General features: G+C 38.6%; 1 protein-coding gene across 1 annotated transcript in view; it reads left to right on the top strand.

Annotated features, from left to right (window-relative positions):
• FMN2 (formin 2) overlaps nt 1-14,105 on the top strand; it is a 164,368-nt gene that overhangs the window by 55,802 nt on the left and 94,461 nt on the right. Inside the window, exons 5-7 of the mRNA XM_059835781.1 lie at nt 318-1,638; nt 1,717-1,990; nt 3,063-3,207. Of these exons, the coding sequence (XP_059691764.1) occupies nt 318-1,638; nt 1,717-1,990; nt 3,063-3,207 (1,740 nt within the window). The remainder of the gene's footprint in view (nt 1-317; nt 1,639-1,716; nt 1,991-3,062; nt 3,208-14,105) is intronic.

Here is a 14,105-nt window from a genome sequence, read left to right as displayed (position 1 = left end):
GTTTTCTTGGTCAGAGTATGTGGGGGCAGGGAGGGGTTGCTGCTGATTTTTGATTTTGCCAAATATAATCACAGTCGAAAACATGCTCATAGTGATGAAGGTAGTTTCATACCGAAGCAAGTCATTTTCCTAAGCTATCTTCTTCCACTGTAAGATGCAGCTAGCCAAAATATCATCTCTGTTTTTAAAGGTTTTTCATAACTGGCTTATTTCTGAACATCTGGAATACCAATATCCTTGATCTAAATTTGATTTTTTTTTTATAGTGATGAATGTTATCCCTTTTATGCTTATTATATACTTATTTTCTTTCAAAGGATGATTTTGAGGTGAAATCTGAGGAGCGTGCCAGTGTCATTCAACAACTGGAGCAAACTATCGAGGATCTGAGGACCAAAATTGCAGAACTAGAGAAACAGTTCCCTGCTGCAGAGGTACAGACTGGTGGGAGGGAGCAGAAAAATGAGCACACACACGCAGTCTGCGAGGAACTCAGCAGTGTGACTCTTCAAACAAATGGCGAGGAGACTGTACCCAGGACTGTGTCACAAGCAAGATCTGTACAAACGTCACCAACGGAGGATTATTTAACACACACAATGCCTTCAGCCAATGCACTGCCACAGCCACCCCCATCACCACACTTAGAAGGGGGCAAAAGTGAAGGGCCAACTCGGAAATTGCCAGCTCTAGAACTACAGCCCATGTTTTGTTCTGAAATCTCCTTAATTCTGTCACCAAAACTAATCTCGGTGCCGCTGGAAGCAAGACGATCAGTACAGAGTACGCCACAGTCACCTCTTCCAGGACCCAAAGTTAATTTGACCCTTGCATTTGAAGGAGAGACTGAAATGCCAGCTTCCCATCAGCCTCTAAGTACTGTAGCTTTGACTTGCAGTGAACATCCTCCTTCTTTGCCCCTGGAGCCCACACGTAGCGTTCCCCCGTCACTGCCAGCCACCGAACCAGCTGCTCCCCTGTCTGGTGCACATAGCCCTTCCCTTGCCACTCCCATGTCCATGGCAGGAGTACCACCCCCACCACCCCTGCCTGGCTCAGGACTCTCTCCTTCTGCTGCCTCAGCAGTGCCACACCTGGACTGCTCTTTGCCAGGCATGCCACCACCCCCTCCGCCTCCACCTTTGCCAAGTGGGGAGATACCGATGCTGCCTCCAGCCCCTCCTCTCCCATGTGCTGGAGTCCCACCACCACCTCTACCATCACATTTGCCTGGAGCAGGAGTCCCACCCCCTCTGCCTGGTCAGGGCTTTCCACCTCCTCCTCCACCACCACCTTTACCTGGAGCTGCTGTCCAGCCTCTGCCTGGCCTGGGAATGCCACCCCCACCCCCAGCACCACCTCTGCCTGGAGCAGGACTGCCACCACCTCCCCCACCTCTGCCTGGAGGGGGAATCCTGCCCCCTCCACCTCCTCCACCACCACCTCTGCCTGGTGCAGGTGTCCCCCCTCCACCTCCTCCACCACCACCTCTGCCTGGTGCAGGTGTCCCCCCTCCACCTCCTCCACCACCACCTCTGCCTGGTGCAGGTGTCCCCCCTCCACCTCCTCCACCACCACCTCTGCCTGGTGCAGGTGTCCCCCCTCCACCTCCTCTACCACCACCTCTGCCTGGTGCAGGTGTCCCCCCTCCACCTCCTCTACCACCACCTCTGCCTGGTGCAGGTGTCCCCCCTCCACCACCTCTGCCTGGTGCAGGTGTCCCCCCTCCACCCCCTCCTTTGCCTGGGTTAGGGGTGCCACCTCCAGCCCCACCACCTTTGCCTGGAGAAGTGCCACCCCTTCCAGCGCCAGCTCAGGGGAGCACCTACTCAGCCGTCCCACAGGTCTGTGGGTTTCTTCCTCCCCCGTTACCATCTGGTTTATTTGCAATGGGGATGAATCAGGAGAAAGGGAGCAGGAAACATGTGATAGAGCCTTCTCGGCCAATGAAGCCTCTTTACTGGACAAGAATTCAGCTCCACAGTAAAAGGTAAGTCCTAGACTTGTGAAGAGAGTGGTGTTTTCACTTCATGGCTCTCCTGGTAGTGTCATATGTTATGAGCAAAAGTCTCTGTTTACTGCTAGGTAGGTCTTTGAGAGAACTTCAGTACAAACAGGATTTTATTTGTGATTGGGTATGTAAATGGGGTGCCCATTTTATTTAAAGCGCACAAACTCTGAGTAACGTTATTTGCACATGAAAGCTCTTTGAGGGTAGTGTTCTCAGCTGTCCTTTGGGGTTACGTATCATGCGTTGATCAGAGATCCAGGGGTGACTGTATGCCACTAAGCGTTCCGTGAGATGGTTTTTAAAATGTCATATTTGTGCTTTCCCTCAATTTTCACAATAACATTGGTCTCTCTCTGGAGCAGCTTGCAAGTTTTGGTAGTGTATTCCCTCTAGACGAATGTATGCTGAATGCATTTTATCCTTCTCTTTCCTTTCTCCAGTGGCCTAGAAATCCTTTTTTCTACCTTGTATGCTCAGCAGGCAGATTCAAACTGCAACTTATTTGCATGGCAGCATAAAGCTATTCTGGTAGCCCTTACTTTGATATGACTTCAATATATTTGTTTTCGGTTGTTAATGCCTTTTGTTTGTTTGTAAAATGTCGTTCTTGGTCATGAAAAGAAGTTTCCTTATATATCTTTTCTTTACGTCTCTGAGTACTGATTGTAAAACCTTTCTGCTGTTACTTAATGATGAATTTCTTCTTTCTCTTCAAGTTCTTGCCACTGTCACACAGGTGGTCTGCAGATAACTGTCTATTTCTACTTCTCTTTGTGTCCATGTCTGTATGTTTTATAGCCTATATACAGCCTATTTATATTCCTATGTATGTAAAGTGGGTGAATATAAATGAGCCTGACTGTTACTGTGTGTGAACAAAGAAGCAAACAAAAAAGTATGGGGGAGAATCAACGGTATATTTTATCAAAATACTGCTAGTAGAATTTAGGCAACAAGTTTTAAATTGCTGCTATTTTATTTTCTTCATTCCTCCGTTTATGACCTTATTTAGTTTGACATTGCCCTACATAGGTCTTTTGCTTAACTTTAGAGATTCTAGTGCTTCACTTGTGTGGGAAAAAATTGAAGAGCCTTCCATAGATTATCATGAGTTTGAAGAACTGTTTTCTAAAACAGCTGTTAAAGAGAGGAAGAAACCCATTTCGGACACCATTACAAAAACAAAGACTAAACAAGTGAGTACTCATTTAATTTCAGATCTTTTCTAGGCTGGTTTTTACATAGAGGTAGATTTTTTGCATGCAGCTGAGATGAATTTTGCATGGTGTGAAATTGTTACCATATATATACACACACTATGTAGAAATATAAGAGAAGGAGAGAATGTAGGATGGTTTTCAAAGCTCTATGTGTTAAAAACTGAAGATGTTTTTCTTTTATAAATTACCTTTCAAGTATGTATTTTCTTTAAAAAAAAAACCCACCTTTGCTTTATCCACTTAAAAATTAACAAAGCTAAAATAATTAGGTGCATATATGATGCTTTGAAATTGATTGCACATGTGCAGTGAGTGGTATATAAATTATTCTGATTAATTTTGTAAATTAAATAATGAATTGCATATAAATTACCATGACTTCAGAGAAAAATTATGTTTAAGAATCTAAGTCATAACGTTATACCAATCATAACAGTTCTAAGTTTGTGTTGTGTTTATATATAGTGAATATGAAGTTTATGCATACAATAAATGACAAGCACAGGTGGGAAAATCAAACATTAATCAAGCTGGTTTCTTGAAATGGAATGGTGTACAATAACATAAAAATAGGAAGCATATTTTAAATGTAGAAGTTTAAACCCTGGGGTAAGAGAATTGAATCTAAATATTTACGTGACTAGAGAGTTGTAATCTTCTTACCTGTGTGAAAATCAAATTGTGGTGGTATGATAATTAATTTGCAATTAAACTTTCAGGCTATAGAGGAGAATGTTCTTATCTAGAATCTTAAAATGCAGTTAAAGTTCTTACTTTATCTCATATTCATATACCTGTACTCAGTTCAAGACTAGATTGTTCTTTCCATCATCTTCTAACATACGGGTTAATGCTATACAAGATTTTTTCCACATTGGATGTACAGTGAGACTCTTCAAAATCTCCATGCAGTAGATCTTATGTTTGAATATGACCTCTCCACCTAGTAGTTCTGGAGATCTTGCCCCCACAGACACACTTTGGTCAGCAATATAATGTGCAGGTGCTCTTTACTGTGCTGGCAAACTGCTGCAGGCAACTGAACTGGTAGTGAAGTTAGGTTGATTATCCCAAGGTGTGGAATAAAACCTTTGTCTGGATGGATGGGAAGGATAGTTCAGCCACACTCGGGTGGCTGTTCATCACGTACCTGAGTGCTGCATTAGGTTCTACTAACTGGGATGGGAGGAAAGGTAATGGTGCTGCTGCTACCTTGCTGCCCTGCAATAAATCTCCAAAGTGCAAGACCATTGCTGCTCTTCCTTCCTTCTAACTAAATTAGTGTGATAGCTCTTTAAGTAAAAAAAGGAGTGCAACGGTGTAACTGATGCTTTGCCTATGAACTGCTGGTCCATTCACATTTCATGCAAATCTCTGAACAGAGTAGAAATGACGACTGTTTAATTCTGTAATGTAAACAGTGGTTAAAGACAGACAGCGATTATGAATTAACATTAGAAGTGGATTTGAATACTAAGAGTATTTCTTTTTCTTGCAATGCCAAAAATTTAGATACATTGTCAATAAATAAATATAGATAAAACTAAATTAAATTAAAATGATCAATTGTTCTTAACTTCTTTGAAAAGAACAAGTTGTTTATGACAGAAATTTCCACATAGAAGTTCAAGGCAATGTAAGCAGGTGCTGTCATCTAGAACGAACATTGCTGTGGGCCACCTAAATTGACAGAAGAGAATCCCCTGTGTGTTTGTCTTCCTCTGGTGATCAAATGAATGTACTGCTCTCTAAAAGAGAGAGAAATTGCCTAATGGAAAAGACTGATTTGTTGAACTGTAGTATCTGGCGGGAAAAGATCAACCAAACAGATAATCACGGGCTTTCATTAGAACTACAATTAGAGCTATCATTTATTGCAGATGTGAAAGTTAAATGTTCACGTGTGCAAATCCAGTTTGGGCTTTTCATAGTATTGACATGAGACAACCGAAGTAGAACAGCTTCACAAATATATTCCACGTATGCCCTCTCAGCAGTTTGGAATGCAGGCCTTCATTTTTGAAATTCTCTTCATTTATACCGCAGTAAACACTTGGATAATGAAGTCCATCCATGTTTAGCAGAAGAAACAGTTACTTGGGGAAAGCATGGCTGTAATTCCACAAGTATGTTTTTACAGGAAACACCAAGTGCTGTTTAAGTGGTTACTGACTTACATGGCTTCTATGATAGTTACGGGTGTTGTAAAGATCTTACAAATGGTGTTTCTGTAGTGATTTTTACAGGGACGTGTTATGCAAAGCAGATGTGTTCTGTCACCTGTTGAGCTATGGAGGAGCGTTGTACAGAACAGAACCAGGACCCGCAAAGCTCACTTTGCTGCTTTCCAGAAACTCTCTAGTCTGGCAATTGGTTTTCCTCCTCGCATTGATGTGCGGGTGTGCTGAGGGGATGTATTGCTTAGATGGATTGGATGTAAAATACTAGCTACACTGGAAATAGTAGTCAGGGAAAAATGGCCAGATAACTTTCAAATGTGTAAAATATTTGGTACTCTATGTAAACATCTGATTTTAATAAAACAATGTTTTTACTGTAAGCTGAAAAAGAAATGTATTTACAGAGGCGGCCACATGGCGGGGGGGGATGGAAATTCTAGCTAATCTGAAGAAAGATTTGATAGTTTTTAGATGTTTTAGTAGGTGAAAGATAAATTATTTTGGAGTACTCTGCTGTTCTGCATACAGAGCTATTTATGCTATATTCCACAGAGTATATGCATGTGTTTCCTTGCGTATGTATATAGATGTGCATGATATAATTACTTCTAAATGGTGACCCCTTTTTAAGTGGTAAAATTACCTATATTGTTGTGAGTTGTTTTGGGTTTTTTTGAGTTAACGACTGAGTTAATTTCACCCTACCCAAGTATTGGTTCTAATTGTTTTTTCCTTGGCATGATCATATGCAAATAACTTAACACAATATAAATCAATAACACTTCAAAAAAATCAATATTACATCTAGCATTGAATGAAGGTAACATTAAAATCTGTTCCAGAACTTTAAAGAAAGAGAAAAAATAAAGTGTTAATATTTATTTGTGAATGCAGCTGATTTTATTCATACTGTCTCTCATTTGGTGCTATGGCAAAAGTTGTGATTGATTTTGCTGTGTTAATACGTATATGTCAAATTCTCAGCTGCTGTAAACGTGTGCAGGCTCACTCAATGAGAATGCCTACTAAATCTTCAAAGAAAGTCCTTTATGGGCTATATTATAGGTGGGGCTGCCATTGCTACCTATTAAAGTGGTCTGGCTTTCATTATAAGTCCCTGTTGTTATAACTTGGCCAAAATTTAGCTCTTTAGGCTCCAAGTTTTGTTGGGTTAGGGTTCTTTTTTCCCCCTACATTGGGTGTCTCCTTCATTTTGCCAATGTTAAGAAAGAAAACACAGTCTGGTTTTGCTCATGTCCACATAGTTTCATAGACTTGAAATATGGAAAAATTGTATCAGATACATGTCTTGTTAGTTGTGTAAAGGGTTTCTTAAATTTTGCCACTCTACAGGCTATATCTCAGTTCCTGTTGCTCAGGAGTGACTTCAGGTATAATTCTGAAGATTTTTTCCTAACCTTGTACTGGCAGGTTGGAAAACAGGGGCCAAGAGGAGAGAGGAAGATTAAGATGAATAACTGGGGAGAGAGTGAAGAACTGAGGAGATCTGACAGGTGGAAATACAGAGCATAATAGGTCTGATACTGTGTCACCTCATATTCTGTCTAAAGTAATTTCTCTCGGAAACTTGTGAGCCTGGGGTATTCTTGACTTGGATGTTCCTTTCAGCAAATAGTGGATCTCATCAAACCCATGGTGTTTGACCCAAGCAAAGGGTGAAAACTCACTCTTGGAGGGTCTTGTTCAGCTGTGCCATGTAGTTACAATATTAATTTTGGTTACATGGCTGGATAGTATTTTTCATAGGACCCTTTCCACAGCTAGCGTGGACTGTAAGGAATGAGCACAGTTCATAATGATTACTTAGGAAATGAAGCTGTTACCTGAGTAAAATATGCTTTCATCAGTTGTTGCGGCACTTAAAAACCATGTAATTAGTGAAACAGGAAGAAAAAGGATAGTCTCTTCATTAAGGCCACATGCTCAATAATGATGGTAAATGCAATATTAAAAATGTACTTACATGGTGAACATTGGCCATTGTGCACTGAATGGGTTCAGTGGAAAAATGATACTTAAGCAGAAAATCTTGATATCACTGTTAGCATAGTAAGTATACAGAAGGGGCTGAGCTGACTTGCATAGATTGCTTTCCTAACTTTTGAATAGCCATCTTAGAAACCTTACTGATAATCCTTTAACTGTGTTTTTGGAAAATAATATACATGTAACTGCAATGAACTTTTCAAGAGCAGATCATGTGTTTATAACCTATCATGCAAATGAAATAAAAATGTTAAAGATAGTCTCATATGGAAAGTCCAGTATTAATCTATTGATATTAAGATTTTAATCTCCCCCTTCCACCCCAGAAAATAAATAATAGGTTACTAAAGTTTCGTTCTGTTTCAAAAGCCTTAGATGCAAACAAGATGTATCAATAAAACTAGGTAGTTAATGATTTCAGTATTTTTGAATTTTTAAGTTGAACATAAAGAAGCTGTGGTAATAGAATACCCCTGGAAATAAAATGCCACATAAAATAAGTACAAATTGGTAAATAAGGTAAATGCCATATTGAGTTAACAGATAAAAGTTTTATTTATGTTTATTCATTAACAAGGAATGACATAAAGGAAAAATAATTTTCTGAAAAGGAGGGTTTATTCCCTCTGCAAACAGTGGAGGCACTATCTTAAGGAGCTTTATGTATCTGCACTTATTGATCTATTACCTGTGTCAATGGCACAACTATTTGCTGTGATTTTATGTACCCTCCAGAGATACAGTTGGAGTTCTGCTGCCCCTGCAGACAGGAATTTTAGAGGACTTGACTGATGCATCGATTGTTATTTATACAAGCAAATAATAATGTCATGAAGTTTTTGATGAAATTAAATAATATCTCACTTGTTTGGCTTGTAAGAATAATTTCTTTTATGAGATGCTGTATGAATGTGATCTTTGTTTTTTTACCTCTCATTCTCTTCTTTATATGGCTTATTGCATGTTTTGTTATTATATTATTTGTTTTGTAATTGTATCTACAGAGTTCTCTTTTTTGCAAAGAGTTTTACCTGACTGCACCTATATATCAAGTATCTCTACCTGTTCAGGCTTCACAGGTTGATGTCCTCTATTAACCACATATATTTCTCATTCTTGTTTCCCTCCTGCTTTCTTTTCTTTGGATCATATATTTGCAAGTTTAAAAACAAACACATGACCTTGGCATCTGACAGTCTTGCAAATTCATCTTGTGACCTAAGCTCTCTGTGGGTTCTGCTGATGTAACAGCCTGTTTTAGATGCTGCTGCTGCTTAAGGATTCGGTATGGGCAAGAAAGGTTATGTTCATTTCTTAACCAGAGGAACTGTGTAGAGTGACTGACAATGGCCGCATTGTGTTTCTCTATGCTCTGGAAAACCTCTGCAGGGGAAGGTCTTACTGAACATTTGTTCAAATAAAGAGAAAAAAAGGCTTTGGGTTGGAGTGAGTGAGATGGAGCTGTTCTGTAAGACTGAAAGCTGCATACCTAAAAAGCCTAACCCAGGCCTTGAATCCCAGCAGAAAGATAGGTGCCACCCTGGACTGTGTACAATCCTTGCTGTACCTGACACTGTCAAGTAAAGGAATCTTAGTTACAGCCATCTTTCCAGGGAGGCTGGCTATCTCACCTTTCCATAGCCAGTAGTTCTACGCCTTTCAAATACTTTCTTCTTCATCTCTCCATGGTGCTTCTGACTCCCTCAGTGCAGGGGCTTAGTGCAGTAGACATTGTAGCATTGGATGACATGAAGGGAAGAAGGAAGGAAGAAAATATGGAGAAAGCAATACACATTTCTTCTCCCATCTCTCTGTCCACGTTGCTTTCACTAAGGAGGCAATGCTTTTTAGTGCAGTAGTTTTAAAATCTGATCAAGAAAATGCAAATGTGAGTTTTCACATGCACATGAATGTGTTTCACCTAGAAATTAGAGTTTAGTACAGTGGTCATGATGATTTAGTAAAAAAATTGCTATCTAACTTAAGTGTGAATGTACTTTTCTGTCTTTCTATCAGATCCTAACTGACTTACAAGTTAACAGATTTTTACTGTCAGCATGAAAATCAAGGTTTTAAGATAGTTATATTTTTTTTTATTCATAGAGAAGTACAAAAATCCTCTAGATGATAGAAGTATTGATTTTGCAGGTTTTTCCTTATGGATGTATTTTGTTACTTTAGTGCTGACTTCAGTAAAAACAGTAAGAACTAAAAAGTTGTTATATTCATTTGGAGTAGGTATAGTGAATAATGTCATAGTTTTGACTGTAACCATATGTCCCCCTTTAAAAGTGGGAACACTAAAGCATTTACAGCATGGGTTTTTGTTTGTTTCTTTGTTGATCTCTCGTATTAGAGATCATATTGGGATCTTACCTTTCTTTGGGTGTTTTTTGGCTTTGTTTTTTTCTGCATTCTTTACCCTTTCCTTCCCCCAACCTCACCCCCATTCTTCCATGTCTGTCTCCCTAATTTGATGTACTAACTTTTCAATTTAACAGTCTTAATTATTTTATAAAATGTGTTCGGGCATGCAATATGTTTTGCAAGAGTTTGCAAAAAATGTGTGTAATTGCATGCCTAATTTGAGTACACAGTGACAAGATTGTTCATAACAGTTGGGCTGATCACCTGAAAAGACCACCTGCTGAGTGCATTGCAGACCATGCGTGAAAATTCTGTCTTTTATACAGAGTTTCTAAGGAAATTTTAGCTTTTTGGGTGGTGTGTTTTTTTTTTTTTTTAAGTTTATATTGTAGCATTTGAACATGCATTTGCATTACTAACCCACAGAAACATTTTGACAGTTACAAACATAAGATCTAAAAATACAGAAAGTTAAAATTTAGGTACCCTGGTCCTTTAGCTGAAGAAAGAAGCAATAACTATAGTTGTGGTACATAACAATGAGCTAAACTTTCAAAAAGGAGCTTTAGGTATGGAAAAATAAAATCCTTGTGACCTATTTTTAAACTAAAGAATTTAAACTTTGCTATTTATCTCCATCCCCTACTCCAGGCATTGAAATTAGAATATTGTTGTTGTTTTTTAATAAGGGACACGTTGTTATTGTTCAGCCTCCTTTTGAGGAACGCAACGCTTATCTAACTTATTACTGTATATCTGAATCCATGCAATCTAAGTATTTTTTTCACCTAATATCATAAGTGAGGAATATTAACTGGGGTAGCAATCTCTCAGTAAAAGATTACTTCTACAGTAATAGTTTTACTAAATTCATTTCAAACAATAGTATTTTAGTGATAAAACAGCATAAAAAAGGCATGAACTGTTTCTCATCCATATTGTTAAAAGCTTTATTTATGAAAGCAGAGTAGGGTAATACATAAAAATGAATGAAAAGTAAATATAATGTTTAATCTTTACCCTCAAGCATAAAGTTACAGCATCCACCAACTGGCAGACACAGCTGCTTGGCTGCACTGATTTGCATAACATGTCAACAACTTGCATCTAGAAATGTATGACAAAAAGGATTTTGAAGCCTTAGGTATCTCCTTATGGATTATGAGAATCTTCACTCAGGAAAGTAGCCAATTAGTTTTCAGAGGGGATTCCAGGTTTGACTGGGGTAGGAAACGGAGAGGTGCTCAAAATTACACTTTGTGATTGATGTTCTGTGGTAAAAGTTGAGTTCAGTTAAATCATTATGTGCCATCAGCATGACTAGGCTGTTAGACAGCCAGGACTGGGTGTTGGTTTTGGGGGTTTGGTTTTCTTTTTGTAAGTATTAAGTAGGAATGTTTGATCTCCTATTGTACCAAAATGACCTTACTACTTGTAGTACCTGTTTCCACTCTCACAATTGCCATTACTAGCCAGAAGTCACTTCTGGATTTACCTTTAAAAAACAAAACCCCCACACAAAACCCCCTGCTCATAAAAGCATAATATTATTCTGTTACATCTGTAAGAAGACAAGGATACACATGTGAAAGAAAATGATGGGGCCAGTTTTGTGACTGCCAGTTTCACATTTGGAATACACTTAAATCCGCAAAAAAGATCTGTTCTCACAACACCTAGAGAGAAGCTGACTGCATTACTGCCCTGATCCTGTCTCTTAACATCTGGGGTTTCTGCATCCTCTCTGCAACAGTTACAAGCTATAGGCCTTTGTACAGTGGAGTTTCCTGCATGTGACTTTCTGTAATGTACAGTAGTTTTTCTGAACCAGTGAGAGCCTTGGGATAATTTTGCTTAATGCTGGTTGTCAAAATCGGAACCAGAGAGCAAGAGTCATTGCAAAATTCCATGCATTAACTAAATATTATTCTTGGAAAAGGGAATCTTCGTATTTGTGCTTTGGGGTTCTCATCAAACGTGTGTCTTGCATTACAATTCGTTAAATATCTCTTTGACTGTTTTTGCTTGTGTTAAACAATCAGGAACAAATTTGGCATGTAGTTAGTTTACTGCTTAACAATAAGGACTGCTCAACAATTAGAAAGTTTGTCCTAGACTTCAGGCTGCAGATAATATCTCTACCTTCTTTTTTATTTATTTTTTTTTCCATTTGTTTAAAGCAGAGTTCCAGAATCCATACTAAAAAGGAGCTGTGTATTGTGTCTGAGGATTTAGATTTTGTAGAGATTGGATTTATCAACCTTTCGTTGTTCCGCCTTTAAATGGCGTCACTCGTCTGTAGCCTGTAGGCCCAGACTATGCAGCTGATTTATTTTATTGTTTTATTTTTAAATGTGGGAATTGCTTTAGGCACTTATGCTAATATTCATATTTTCTAAATTAGTGTTGTATTGTTACAGCCATTCTATTGAAGGAAACTATAGTATTCATGCAATTGACTGAAATGGGAATGAAATGCACGATAACGATTAGTATAAAAGTTGACATAAACCCTACATTTTAAGTAAAGCCAGACAAAACTGGTAGCTGCTACATAAAAACGCTTTATCTGTTGCTGTTCTGCACCTATTCACCTGAGAGTCATGCTCTTTGGTACTCTTCTGATGTCGTTGTGTTTCAGAATTTTGGCGGCAAAACCAACCTGTTCTTCACGGGACAGTGGGGTTTTTATTCCCTTCTGATCACTGCCAAAATGTGGCACTCGGTAAATAATTATTTTCCTGTCCATCAGCTCACTTTCAGAAAAAGCAGCTTCTTTTTCCTGCTAACTTTTAGGCCAGATTCCTTTCAGAGCATAGGGCTTGCTCTAAATCTGATCCTATAGTATTGATGGGAATCATGCCCCCTAAGAAATCATGTTCTAGCCTGCATCATAAAGACATAGTTACCTCATTTGGTTCTTTTTACTCTAGTGTTGGTCCCCTTGCTGTATTTGTAGTCCTGATCTTGGTAGCTCTCTGAGCTTTAGATTGCTGATGGGTGGTAGAAACGATGATTTCACCTGTATAGTAGTATATGGGTGCTGACACCATTAGAAGTGGGAGAGTCCCAAGAACAGACTCCAGCTAATCCTTGCTCTTTGGGCCTCCCAAAGAGAACAGTGTAGTTCTGATTCCTTTGGAAAGGTCAAGTTGTGGACCCCTCCTTGGTCCTAGGTATGTCCACACCTGAATGCAGTTGTAACATTGTTTTGGGGATGACTTTTTACTCTCTGTTTTCTTCTTTTGTTTTGTTTTACTCCTGGCCGACATAGAAATGGAAGTGATGCAGGCTACTACTTCATTTTTCCAGAATATGAGTGACAAGAAATGTACCCACTTACTCCAGATGAGCTTTTGCCACTTTGTGTGACTATTGTTATTTCCTTATAGGACTCTTGGAATGGGTTTGCATTCATTTTTAATTTGCTTTTTTTCTCAGCTTTGGGATAGTTTTCTTGTTCAAAATAAAGGCAACAAAGGACTCCCTCTATATGTTGATGACAGCAGCAAGCCCAAGTTACTCTGTTATTGTGAGATGTTTCAGATGAGTAAAAGCAATAATGGTGGGTGCTGGAATCAACAGTTTCCCCAACATATTCCATACTGAATTTAGTCTTGTCAGCATTGTTGGAGTGGACAGCTTTAAGGAGAAGTTTTTGAACTTTTTGTTATGTGACATACCACATCGTTTCTTTGTGTTGCTCTGCCTTTTCTGGAAATATGGTTTGGTTAAAGGGTTTCTGTTCTTTTTGAATTCTTGTACCCGCTTTTTTTTCTGATAGAATGCAAGATACTTTTTTGGTTGTTACTAGAGATGTACATTGCAATGTGGTTGTTAGAAAGACTTGATCCATACCTTGCTACCCAAGATCTATTTTGTTTTGTAAACCTTTTGTAGCTGCAAAGAAGTAAATAGATAATAACTTCTTTCTACAACAAGAAAATCTCATCTTATTTGTCCCAGCTTTATCTCAGTTCCAGGCTTAAATGAGATTTATGTTCCATTTAAAAAACATTTAGAGTGATTATAGCCTATTAGAAAGATAGTGCAGGATATCCTAATTATATTTTTCTGAATTATGTTAGTTTTCCCTTTGAATTCAGAAAATCTGACTTTCATATCCTATTTCAGTCCATTTGACTTCAATTTTAAATTCCTAATAATATATGGATTAGACAATTGCATAGGAATTTCTTGCTAATTTCTGACAGATTGTGTCAACAGCTATGCCTTGAATTTAGGTCTTTAACCTTGTGAATGATAGTTATGACATACCTGGTTTTTAATGTTAAAATTTTCAGTTCATGAGGAGAATGC

Source organism: Gavia stellata, chromosome 2 (genome assembly GCF_030936135.1).
Source record: "Gavia stellata isolate bGavSte3 chromosome 2, bGavSte3.hap2, whole genome shotgun sequence".
NCBI lineage: Eukaryota > Metazoa > Chordata > Aves > Gaviiformes > Gaviidae > Gavia > Gavia stellata.
Note: the sequence above shows the minus strand (reverse complement) of the source record. Positions and strands in the feature narration are given on the sequence as shown.